We start from the raw sequence: 12,826 nt of genomic DNA on the forward strand, positions 1-12,826 counted from the left end.
CCCACTCCCTGAAATGACCTTCCTGCTGCTTCCCTCCACCCAGGTGGTCCCTGTCACCTTTGTAGCTATGAGCAAGTGTCCTCTGCCAGTTTGGAGCCACATCCTGTAGGTAGCCAGTCCCTTGGGCCAGGGGCCCTGTCTCCTGAGAGCAGGCAACCCTCAAGTCCTTGTGCTCGGCCGCTTAGCATCTGGGACGGAGCCTGTACCAGGTGTGCATCAACAGATGTCACAGACACACGGAGGTGTGCGTGAGAGAAAGCAGGACCGCAAGTCCTCGGGTCCCCGGGGGCCAGGAAAGCAGATGCAGCCCAAGTAGAGAAGCAGATGCCAGGGCCCGTTCCCAGAGGAGACCATCTGCCAAGTGCCAAGCAGCGGCTGCCTGGGAAGCCGCAGGAAGCGGCTCTGTGTGGCCTTTTGCCCAGGAAGGGGAGGCTGGTCCCATCTGTGTGGCCCCACTCTGTGCCCCCGCAGTTTCCAGTGCCATAAGTAGCAGGGTGGATGCTGAAGTGGGGGCTTCCCATGGGGGGAGGGGGACTGCACAGAAGAGGGACCATGCTGAGGGAAGAGGAGGGTCAGGTGTGCAGGTCATGGACACTTCAGGACAGGCCCTGGCCTAGCCTAGCCTAGCTCAGAACAGCCTCCAGTGTCAGCTATGGGTGGACAGCGGGGGCCCCGTGGGAGTGAGAAGCTCTGGCCCTCCCGGGCCACCCACCCTGGTTCAACCTCCCATGTCCAGGAGTGCCACCGACTCACACCCACTTTAGAAGGATTCGGACACAGAGAGGCCCCCATCATTTCTGGGAGGGGTCACAGAGGATGGAGCTGGGGGAGACCATCTGTCCATTCACAGCCCCAGTAGTTTCCACGGCATGTCCACTGAGTGTGGTGGCAGGTTAAAGAGGGCTGACCATCCTCCATTCCTCTCCCCATCCAGAGGCCAGGCTGATTCCCTGCTGCGGAATGTGGGCTGGCCCCAGGATGAGTAGCAATGGAATGGCACAGAAATGGCACTTTGTAGTTCCAGAACTGAGCCTTCGGGATCCTGGGGGCTTCTGCATCCTGTTCTTGAATGCTTGCTCTTGTGTGCCCCAAGTTCATGTTGACAGCCCATCCCCCCGTGCCTGTGAAAGAGGCTCCAGGGAGCTCCTTCCTCCTGCTGTGGGAAGACCCGGGGAAGGTGCCATCTTGGAAGCAGAGCAAACCCTCATCAGACTCTGAATCTGCTGGTCCCTGGATCTTGGACTTCCGGCGTTTTTGTTGTTTATAAAGTACCCACTGTAATTATTTTGTTACTGCAGCCTGAACAGAGCCAGAGAAGAGGCTCCTTCTTGGGACCCAGCTGCCGTGCTGAGGGGTGCCTAAGCCGCTGGGAACACTCTGCCTGAGCTCCCAGCTGACGACAGTCATCGAGTCTACCATGCGGGTGTGCCAGCTGCCACTCCAGCCCAAGAGGGCATCCCATGACAGCAGGTCCTGCCAGTGCGAGGAGCTGCCTAAGAACCACTGGCCAAGACTGGGCAGCCACAGGACTGGGAGGAAATGGCTGTGGTTCCCAGCTACAAAGTCTTGGGATATTTGCTACACAGCAAAAGACAGTTGAGACAGCTCCTTTTGGGTGCCAGGCAAAGATGTGTTCCAAGTTAACAACGCTTCTTTAAACGTTGTTAAATCCAAACAAGTTAGGGTTACAAAGTGGTTTTAACGGCAGCTAGATTCTCCCTGCACTGGGGGTGAGCCCAGGGCCTCACACATGCTGGGCAAGGCTCAGCACTGAGCTATATCTCCAGCCCTTTTTATTGTTATCTTGCGACAGGGTCTCACTGGGTTCCCCAGGCTGGCCTTGAACTTTCAGTTCTCCTGCCTCGGCCTCTGGAGTATCTGGGATTGCACAAGGAAACGTACCCTTCATGTTTCTTACCCAACTGGAGGAAACCAAGAATCTGCTCTATGTCCTTGAGGTCTTTCCCTTAGAGATGTGGTGTCCGTGTGGGGCCAGGAGAATCTGAAACAGCGTCTGCTGGACTCATCAGGTCGGCAAAGCAGGCCTCCCTTAGCCACCCCGGGAGCAGCCGTGGGGAGAGAAGCAGCAGGGTCTGGGATCCACTGACCTGGGCCCATGAGCCCCTCATGGGAGGTGTGGCCTTGAGAAAGTCACTGTCTCTCAGAGTCTTGGTGTTCCACCTGAGATGAGGGGAGGTGCACTGGTCCCGAGGATGGAGTGAGGGTGAATAGTGAGCGAGAGACCAGCACCGTGGGTCAGAGCCCAGACCACGCAGGGGCACCCGCGTCCAGCTCCTCGAGTCCCACCCACTGATGGACTCGGAGGCAGCGCTGCTCGACCCTGCAGAGGAGCGCCTCACTCTGCTGTTCCGAGGCACAGGTCGTGGGCCTGGGTTCCTGCCCAGCATCTGGCTGGAACACTCACCCAGATGCCCCTCGGTGTACGCTGTCGATGAGGGCTGTGCCCTGCAAAATCAGGTGTAGAGCGACACCAGAAAACAGTCCCAGGAGCGTCCAGGCCATTGCACCCCACAGAAAAAACAGCACTCTGCAACAGCGGAAGTCACAGGAACTGATGGCCACTCCCTCAAAATAGAGCTAGTCAGACAGCGCCACGAGAAAAGGTAGCCGAGCCCAGCTTGGAGTTATTGGAGTCAGCACCCACACATCACATCTCGGATGAAGGACCTCTGGGGCCCTGAGGCGAGCAGCCGGGAGGGGAGGTGGTGCTGGAAGAGATCAGGAGCCGGCGCGAAAGAGGAAGAGCCAAAAAGCAGAAGCAGAGCTGCGTGGTGGGAGGGGAGAGGAAGGCCACGGGCCTGCGTGGCAGTCACCCCCTCCCACAGAGGGACAAGGCTGGTGAGGGAGGGCCAGCTGGCCACGTCCCCTGTGAGTCCCACACATCTGGAGCTCCAGCCACGCTGGACACATCTGCTCCTCCTCAGTACCTGCATCCTGCCCATCTCCTGCCAGTGTGGCAGTCTGGAGCGGACAGGAGCCCTCTGCCATCAGAGTTTGCAGGCCAGCAGAAAGCAGGAGTGGTGGCGAGATTAGCCTGCAGAAGCCAGGCAGGTGATGGAGTGTGGGCAGCACCTGGCAGGCAGGTCAGCGGTGGCCTGGCAGCCAGCAGGCTCAGGCATGTGGACGCTGCAGCCGGGGTGGGGCGGGGTGGAGCCCGGAGGTACCTGGAAAGCCACTCTGTTCTGGGAGAGTGTGGGTGGGAGTGGGGCAGAGAAATCAGTCTGGGCTGGGGTTGTCGGGGAGAGGACAGCACCTGGGCCAAGCTCTCCAGGAGCCCATCAACCTGCCCCAGAGCTGCGGGGAAAGCGAACCACAAGAACCCCGAGAGGGCCCTGCAGCCGGGAGAGGGAACGAGGAGACCTCGGGTGCGCTCTGGAAGGCAGGCGGACTGCACTCCCCTGTGCACAGAGCATCCCTGGAAGGTTCCAGCCGTGAGAAAGGCGGCGGCCCCAGAGGTCCTGGCCGTGCTGCCCTGCCCTTTGCTTCTGAAACAAGGATCACAAGAACTGTCACCTGAGGAAAAGTTAAATAAGCAAGCGGCAAGGTAGAAGCCGAGGACAGTGTGTTTGAAGACTGGGAAACTTGTGCCTCACCAAATTTGGTCCTGGTGACAGTTTCAGGACGTTTGAAAGCAATGCAAGCTTAGCTGGTGAGCGAGCGTTCCTGAGAGTGCACCGTGTCCTGCCTCAGCCGACCGCGATAGCTAAGTCACGTTTCGCCGAACACTGCCATTTCAAACCGAAGACCGACGACATTGTTTTTCCAATGTTCAGAACAAAACCATTCAATGATGGGTTTAGGTGGGATTCTTCCAAGCTCACTGGCCCTGGGGTGGGACCGCCCAAGCAAAGCATTTGGAGGCCCCAGCCTGGCTGGGGTGAGGCCATGGTGTGGGAGGTTGAAGTGGGGGGTGCATCTCAGGCGGGCATGTGGGACGGGATTGGTGGCCACTGGATGTGGCAGGGGAGGGAGGAATTGAGGACGGCTGCAAGATTTCAGCCCACAGAGGTTCGGTTTGTTGAATTAATTTTCATATCACCCAAATCGGGAAATAGTGGGTCTGGGAACCACGTTGACAAAGATGGGTGCCCCAAGGATGGGTGCCCCGTGAGCTGAGGAGCCAGGGGCTTGTGAGCAACAGGCAGGAGAATGATGTTGCCTGTCACACACTGAGGTGTCCTCCAGGGACAGTGATGTCATCTATTCAAGGGCACATCCTCACCTGTCCACACCTTGACAGGAAGCCAGGAGGCAGAGCCAGGCAGAGGGGCATAGATGACCAAAGCCAAGGTCAGAGGCCACCCACATCCGGGCATGAGCTGACCCCTCCCCTTGGCCGTACCTTACAGGTACCGTGGGTGCAGGCCCAGCATGGCAGGTGGAACTGTCTGGTGGGGATGGAGGCAGCTGGGGGTGAGTGGGCTCAGGGGAGGAGCCGAGGCCACAGCCAGAGCTGAGGAGGAGTCCAGCACCAGAAGAGGACAGAGAGCTTGGAAAGGAGACTCAGGACCCACAGGTGTGGCTTCTGGGGACAGCAGAGGACAGACCAATGGTCCTGCGTGCCCAGCAGCTAGAGGATGTCTCTGTGCACCTGTGCAGCCTTGCACAGGTTGGTCACCGCTTGTCATGAAGAAGGGACTAATGCCATTCTGAGGCATCATGTCCTAAGGCCATGAGGGTGTGCAGAAGACCATGCTCAGCTCTGTCTGGCAAACCAGTGGGCAGACTTGCAGCAGTCCAGTTCTCTGTGAAAGCCCAGCTCAGTGCAGAGGGCAGCTTCAAAGCCACCCTTCCTCAGGCACCAAAGTAGGCACTGCAGGGAGCAGACCCGGCCCGAGCCTGCCCAGGCACTGTGCCCAGGGCCCAAGCACAGCCCTGGCATTCTGTCCAGGGAACTCTGGGGCAGGCAGGCGGCTGGCTCAACCTTCTGCAGAGGGGTCCTGGCCCTGGTGGGCTTTGGGTGAGCTTCAGGGTCAGCAACAGAAGGAGGGAGCGTCACATGGGGGGCCAGGGTGCTTGCCTCCAGTCCCTAGGGGTCTGAGCTGTCCCATAGCATGTTACCTCCCTATGGGACGAGGGGCACTCTGCCAGGCCTGTGCAGGGGAGGCTGCCGGGAGTGCTCAGCCCACTTCCTGCAGCAGGGGAAGAGGAAGGAGGGGTGTCAGGAGTGCTCCTCAGGCACGGGCCTCTGCGTCGAGGCCGGGGATGGGCCGAGGGCTCCAGGGCTTCATGGTTCTTCTGCCACGTCTGGTCACTCACACATGCACTCATCTGTCCACCATCCCTGTGTCCAGGAAGCTTTCCTGAGTGCCGGTCCTAAGGCACCAGGCCAACTAGGCCCCAGACCAGCAGAAAGCTAGTTCGAGTCACAGGTGCCATTTAGGGTTTCCTGGTAGCCACATTAAAAACGGGAAAAAAGTAAGACTTCTCTGTAATAAGATCTTCACTTAACCCAACTTACCCGAATATTACCCTTTTAATGTGTCATCAGTATTGAATTATTAATAGGATACTTGACATTCTTTTGTCCTAAGACTTCAAAAACTGGCATGTATTTTACATGTTCATCTCCCAGCCATTGAGAGGCTGAGGCAGAGGTTCATGAGTTGGAGGTCAGCCTGGCAACTTAATGAGACCTTGTTTCAAAATAAAAAAAGATCTGGGGATCCCAGTGGTAAGTGTCCCTGGGTACTGTGCCCAGAAACACACACGCACACACACGCACACACACGCATACGCGCACACACCCCCCAAATACATCTCTGGGTGGGTGGCTGGTGGCTGCCAACCTGCAGAACTAGGGATCCAGGCCATGGTCACAGCCCGACCCTCCCCACAGGCAGGCAGACGGGCAGCCAGCTGGGGATACCAGCCAGGCTTGGTGAGTCCCCGGGGATGCAGAGCAGAGGTGGGTCTGGAGTCTTCCACTCGGGTGGGCCTCAGGCCTCACTTTGTCACTGGTAGGTGCCCAGGCCCCTGGCCAGTAGCTGTGCTTGTAAGCACGATGAACTGACCAGGAGGAGAGGCCACCCTGTGCCTACCGCCTGGCAGAACGGAAGCCACGGTCCTGGGCAGAGGATGGGGGTGGATCTGCTGAAACTCTTGCATTCCACTCACGGAGCAGAAAGGGGCAGCTCTTGGGACCACCTGGCAGCATCTGGGAGCTCACCCCCCGGGGCCTGGCAAACCTTTCTAAAGGTCCACATCTCTTGGGACTCCCCTCGTGGGGGCCAAGGGTGGGCCTGGGGGGCTCCCACAGCAGTGTCTGCAGAATATTGAAATCGGAACCAAACGCTCACCCACGAGCTATGTGGCGGGGACCACGCCACAGCCAGGACTGAGGAGCTGGCCCAGGAGTGCCGGAGGGAAACCGCCGAGGCCGTCAGGCAGAGAGCGGGGTCAGCAGGCCGTCCAGCAGCAGATGTGCCTAGCAGTGCAGGGCTGCCTGAGAGCACGCCAAGGCCTCAGAGGAGGGCCAGGGAGAAGGTGGGATCAGCACGGAGGACCAGGGGGACTCATCACAATGTTCTCTCTCTTAAAAAAATTAAGAAAATCAGCAAATGGCTGAATTTGGGGGAAGTAAATGGGTGCCTGTTAAAGTATTCTTTGTATTTTTCTATGCTTTAAATATTTTATAATAAAAAATTAAGGCTGGGTGTCATGGTGCACGCCTGTAATCCCAGTGGCTTGGGAGGCTGAGACAGGAGGATCGAAGTTCAAAGCCAGCCTCAGCAAATAGCGAGGCACTAAGCAACTTGGTGAGACCCTATCTCTAAATACAAAATAGGGCTGGGGATGTGGCTTAGTGATCAAGTGCCCCTGAGTTCAATCCCTGGTACAAATAAATAAATAAATAAATAAATAAGAATTAAAACCCCTCTGAGTGAAGAAACCAAATCACTGTATGGCCTTGAGAAAGTCACCTGAATTCTATGCTTCAGCGTCCACCTCTGAGAGACAGGGTACAGCAGCACTGGGTCGGTGCGGGCAGAAACGTGGCCGTGTCTGGAAATGGAAGCCCTTGATCACCAGTGGTCTGCAGACTCACTGAGAGCTTACTGAGTGCCAGAAGCAACACACTCAGCGAGTCACAACGACAGTCAACTCTGTCCCCACTGAGGCACAGAGCCGCCAGTTGCCAGAGTCGCCCCGGTGGTGAAGGGGTGGAAGTGGGACTGGCGCCCAGCGGTCAGTGTGCAGTTTGCATGTCCCCACTCTGTGCACTGCACGGCGGCCAATGCTCACCTCCTCCCTTTTCTGGAGACTGAGAATCATTCTTGAAGCTTACAGGTGCCAAACCGCCCACCAGCACTTGGCGCCCAGGCAGCCCCTTGAGAGGCAGGTGTGGCCTGCTCTGGCTGCTGGCGACACACAGCTGGCCCTCTCCCCAGCATGTACAGAGGCTGCTGGAAGAAGGGGCCGCCCACTGACTGGGGTGCCCCGAGCACATGGAGCCCAGCCAGCTTATTGAAGGAGCTGAGCACTTTGCAACCAGCGGCCCCATGGTGTGCCTCTGCCATCCAGACCTCTGACAAGGTGGACAAGTTCTGCCCAGGGTTTGTCCTGGCCACATGCACAGCGAGCTCAGCGCTGAGGGCCCTGGCTGAGGAGGACCAGGCTCACGCCTGCTGAGGCTCCCGAGAGCCCCCTGCTCAGACAGTCTCCAGAAGCAGAAGAGTCGTGCAAGGAGGGAACACGGCCCCTCCATGCCCGCCAGCCAGAGCCAGCGGTTGGCCTTCTCTCCAGGCGACACTCCAAGCCACAGCCGGGCCAGGACCAGCAGAACAGCCTTGGCTTCCTTCAGCACAGACTTCTACAGTAAAGAAACCCAACAGGAGCCCACGTACGGCTGCTAGAGAGCAAAGATGACGCTTCGCATCCACCAGGAAGAGGTACGAAGCGCTGGCTCCTGAGCACCAGGGTGGAATCGAACACTGGGGAGGCTGAGCAGAGGCCAAGAGGGGTCTCCCCCTGCTCCCATGACGCCCCTCCCAGTCCCCAGTGGCCTCCTCCTACCTCTGAGGACAGGAGATCACTGGCTGTCTTGCACCCCAGGGACCTCGCTCAGGTCCAGCTCAGTCGCTCTCTCTTCTGGGGCGGCCATCTGGGCATGGCTCTCCCTGTCCCCTCCTGGCCAGCTCTTTTCTAACTGCCCCTTTGGACTAAATGCCTGGCCTCTGTAGGGAAGGGAGACCTCCCTTCCTAAGCTCAGGCCTGTGATCACCCTGGGGCTCTTGGAACCTTTAGTCCTTCACTTCCCAGGCCTGGAGTCTGGCCCGAGGTAGGAGGGATTGGCCAACTGCAGTCCACGCAGGTGGCAGAAGCCAGGAGGTGGAGGGAGTCAAACCTACCAACTGGGAGGAGGAGGGACAGAGGCACTTTCTGGGGAGTCTGTCGGGGAAAGGCGTTGTGGGCATCTTTGGGGTCCTGGGATGACACTGGAGTCGGCTGTGGGATTTCAGGAGATGGTCTCTGAATACCAGCAGCGAAGTCAAGCTGTCTCAGACGAGTGTGTTCCCCGAGTTTGGGGGTGTCATGCTTGGCTGACCACCAAACTGGATTTCCCAGAGCGGATCTGATAATCACTGGGGCTCTTTGCAACCCGAGAGTCAAATGTGCCGCCCTGGACATGGTTCTCTCTGCCCAACTAGGGTCAGGTGGGCTGAGTCCTGGGAAGGGAGATGGCTGGAGGCCACCTGAGGGTGTGCCCAGGGTTTCCCGTGCAGGGAGAGCCACAGCTGAACTGTCCGGGTGTTGGGAGGTCTTGACCTGGCCATGGCTCTGTGTGGAGAGTGGACCACATGAGTAGCTGTAATCTCAGCTCCGTACTTGGCCAGTGGGCCTCCCCCTCCCCTTAGATGGGAAGCAGGCTTCCTCCTGATGGGCTGTCCCCCTCTGGGGCTGGTAAAAAATGTACACTCCCAGTCCTGGGGTCTGGAGTGAGGCTGGTGGACTGTGTTGGGTAAATGCCCCAGTGTGGTCAGCTGGGGTGGCCAGTGGTTTCCTGGAGATACCGGACAGGGTGAGAGGTGGGTGAGCCTAGTAGGTGGTAGGAGGGGAGAGCTCCTAACTAACCCCAGCCCCCCGTTTGCTGTCATCCTAGGTCACTGGTCCAGAGATAAGGGAGACCTGCGTGTCCTGGTTCACTGGAACACTTCTGAGGTGCCACTTGTGGAGCCTGCACAGCGAGCACCCCACTTCCACAGTGTGGGATCTCGGGGTCCTGCCTGCTCTGGATGCTCAGTCACGGGAGACATGGGGCCACGTGGAATGACGAGACGTCGGCTGTGACCCCGTTCCCCAGGCTGGCCCACCACCAGCGCTTTCCTGTGCCGAGTGGCCAGCAACAGGGGACAGAGGGAGCAGATGGCGGGAGCCAGGAGAGCAGCAGCTGAGGCAGGAGGGCTTTGGTCCCTCCCAGCTCATCTCCTAACTAGCTGACCTCCACCTGGAATCCCACAGGCTGGGCCTCCCTGGCGGCCCCTGCCTGGGACCCTTCTCTCCGCCAGGCACCCTTCCTCCCCGCCTCCTCCAGGGCTGGTCCTGCAGGGGAACTCCAGCCCCCACCCATCTGCGTGGGGCTCTGAGCTCCTTCCACGTGGCCACACCATCCGGCTGGCGGCTCACTCCTCTTTGGCCAGTGACCCAAGCACAGGTCCGGAGGGCAGGGGCAGGAAGAGAGAGTTGGTCAGTCTGGAGAAGAAGGACCAGTGGGAGCACCCAGGCCCAGGCTCCTGGGAAATCCAGAGTGGAAGGGCCATCAGCTTCCTCAGCTGTGTCCAGCAACAGGCTGGTGTGTGCCCACTCATCACACTCCCTCCTGTAGACCTGCTTCGTGCTGGACACCCTGGGCACCACATGCACGATCGTATATCAGGTAAACAAGAAAGTCCACGACACTAGATAGCCCACAGACTGTGGATGGGGCTCAGGATTTGTGGTTCTGTTCTCCTCTGGGCCCGCAGGCATAAACAAAGTTTGGAGTTCTCCCCTCCTAGTGCTGCCTGCTGCTTCTCGCCAGTCTGTTTCCGCAACAATACACGTGGGTATTCATACTGGACAGGAGTCTTCTGTAGGGTAATCGTATCACAAATATCTTACCTCAATGTGTGATTCCCCTTTTCCTTTTAACCTTCCCAATTGTTTGAATATATTTTTTAGTTGTAGATGTATACAATACCTTTATTTATTTTTATGTGGTGCTGAGGATCAAAACCAGCACCTCACATGTGCCAGGTGAACACTCTACCGCTGAGCTACAACCCCAGCCCAGTAATTGTTTTTTTTTTTTTTTTTTTTTTAAAAAAGCAATATTTCTTAATTTTAATGTAACACGTGTTACCTTAATGTGTCCTGGGTTCACGGATATATCCTCTTGTTCCCTAGAAGCACTACCCAAGAATCCATGAGATACCGCTACCCACCACTAGAATGGCTGACACTGAAGCCAAGCCAGGTCCACTGGCACCTACCTGTAATCCGGGCTACTCCACTGGGGAGGCTGAGGCAGAAGGATCACATGCCGCAGTCTGGCTGGGCACACAATCACGAGCCACCACACAGCTTGTAGATTCAAACAGCAACTCTTTATTCCCGAACTCACACCAGCCGTCTACAATCACGTTCTGGGGAAATCCACATTCTCTGCCCAAATCCACCTCCACTGGGCTTCTGTCTCCCAAAAAATACTGTCTGAATCCCGTGAGAACTCAAGGGGAACTCAGGCAGCAGGATACGTCCTATTCCCAGCAGGAATAATCTTAAACCTGGAACCACCCTAAACCCGGATTGTCCTAAACCGGGAACGCCCTAAACTCGGATCCGCCTTGGTCCTTGAGCAAGGTCACCTACATGCAATGTCACTGCAAAATGTCCTATTTCCATGAGTCCTTCCACTAAGCAACATGGGGTACGCTGGCAAGGAAATTGTCATACCTACTTGGCTAATGGCTCCCAGCAATCACAAGTTCAAGGTTACCCTCAGCAACTTAAGAGACCCTGTCTCAAAATAAATAAAAAGGGCTGGGGGTGTGGCTCAGTGGTGGAGCACCCTGGTGTCATCCCTGGTACTAGGAGAAAGACAAGGCAAGGTGAGGTCGAGGCACCAGGTGACTCCAGCAATGCCCACGTCAGCCAAGAGCTGGTGCTCACGGTGGACAGACCGAGGAACACAGCAGAGACGGGTGGACATGGTGCCTCAGAACAGGGCGGGCTGCACACACACAGGCTTGGACATGCAGGCCGCCCTCTGTACTCACTCAGGGGACTCTGAGCCCCCGGACACTTGGGATTCTTATCCTTTTCCCGGTATCCCTCAATAGGTGTTCTTCCAAACAAACCAACCACCTCTGCCAGGCTGGGACGTGGCCCAGAGGCAGAGCGCTTGCCCTGCCTGCCCCAGGCCCTGGGGTAAATTCCCAGCTGGGAACAACCACCCAAACCCTGCTGACCACAGGAAACAAACAGAGCTCAGGACCCTGGGTTCCGGAAATGAAGCGTCTGAATGACTCAGAAAATGCGAATCACAGTCTTACACATGAAGGTGCTCCGTGCTCTCTTTCAAGGAACGAAAGCCCAAGGCTTCAGGACTCAGAAATGCAGATGGCCCCTGGAGGCAGGTGGTCAGGATTCCCAGGAGATGGGGCTTCAGAGGATTTTGCTTCTTCAGCTTATACCTGTTAAAAACAAGTGAACAAACAAACAAAACTCAATAAAACACGACCTTTGTACAGAGACAAAGCTGTTTTCAAGGAGACAGATGGATGCTGTGTCGCTGGGGCTCGTCCTGCACACACAGGACGAGGACAGAGCCCTGGAGTCATGGCTGCAAAGTGGCCCATGAAGGGAAAGGACACAGCAGGTGGGAGGAGACCTTTCTGAAGCTTGGAGCTGCTCCGTTCTGGGCATCTGAAATTCTTCACAGTGAAGCCGGAGCTCTGGCCAAGGTCAGTTACTTCAAGGGGGGCCTGAACCCACCTGCCTGGACGCCGCTTGGCAAGGCCCTGAGTCTGGGAGTCCAGTGCTCTGGGCTGAGCCTGGGAATCTGCCTCACTCAGCGCGAGCGTCTCTCACCCCAGGCCTTCTCTGCAGGGCTAGGTGACCCCACAGTTACTTCTCTTCCTTACCTTGTCTTAGTGAAGGAGGAGGGACAGGAGGGGGAGGGGACGGGAGGGAGGGGGCGGAGAAGGGGGGCAGGAGGGAAGAGGGATGGGAGGAGGGAGACAGGAGGGTGGAAGGACTGAAGGAGGGGGTCAGGAGGGCAGGGGCGGGAGGCTGGAGGGGCTCTGAGTTTCCATGTTCTCCACTGGTTTGTATCAAGAAGGGAAATGTAGGGAGGCTGAGTGGGGAGGCCAGCCCTCCCTTGGTACTGATGTTTCAGGTTTTAGTTGCTTTTTCTTCCACACTTGCCACTGGATGTCACCGAGTAAGCACCTCAGAGTTTATTCTGGTCAATGAAATGTCCCAGAATTATTGTGGAAATAATTAGTAGTGAAGATCTTTTTCGTTTTTTCTTTCTTTTTTGGACTGGGGATTCAACCCAGGGGTGTTCCACCATTGAGCAACCTCCCCAGCTTTTCTTGTTTTGGCCTAGAACTTGCGATCCTCCTGCCTCAACCTCCTGAGTCCCAGGGCTGACAGGCCTGTGCCACCATGCCTGGCTGGAAGCGTATTTTAAAATTCAGTTCTCGGGCTGGGGATGTGGCTCAAGTGGTAGCGCGCTCGCCTGGCATGCGTGTGGCCCGGGTTCGATCCTCAGCACCACATACAAACAAAGATGTTGTGTCCGCCAATAACTAAATAAATA

General features: G+C 57.1%; 1 protein-coding gene across 6 annotated transcripts in view; it reads right to left on the reverse strand.

Annotated features, from left to right (window-relative positions):
* C18H16orf74 (chromosome 18 C16orf74 homolog) overlaps window positions 1-2,779 on the reverse strand; it is a 33,213-nt gene extending 30,434 nt beyond the window's left edge. Inside the window, exons 1-2 of one of the 6 annotated variants that reach the window (XM_071604322.1) lie at window positions 2,426-2,779; window positions 1,919-2,201 (exon numbers count right to left, since the gene is read on the reverse strand). In XM_071604322.1, coding sequence (XP_071460423.1) covers window positions 1,919-2,118 — 200 coding nt within the window. In that variant the 5' untranslated portion in view covers window positions 2,119-2,201; window positions 2,426-2,779. Of the gene's footprint in view, window positions 1-753 lie in introns of all 6 variants that reach the window. The other 5 variants (XM_027933025.3, XM_027933026.3, XM_027933027.3 and 2 more) reach the window with 5 other exon arrangements.
* Between the last annotated feature and the right edge of the window lie 10,047 nt (window positions 2,780-12,826).

Source organism: Marmota flaviventris, chromosome 18, assembly GCF_047511675.1.
Source record: "Marmota flaviventris isolate mMarFla1 chromosome 18, mMarFla1.hap1, whole genome shotgun sequence".
Classification (NCBI taxonomy): domain Eukaryota; kingdom Metazoa; phylum Chordata; class Mammalia; order Rodentia; family Sciuridae; genus Marmota; species Marmota flaviventris.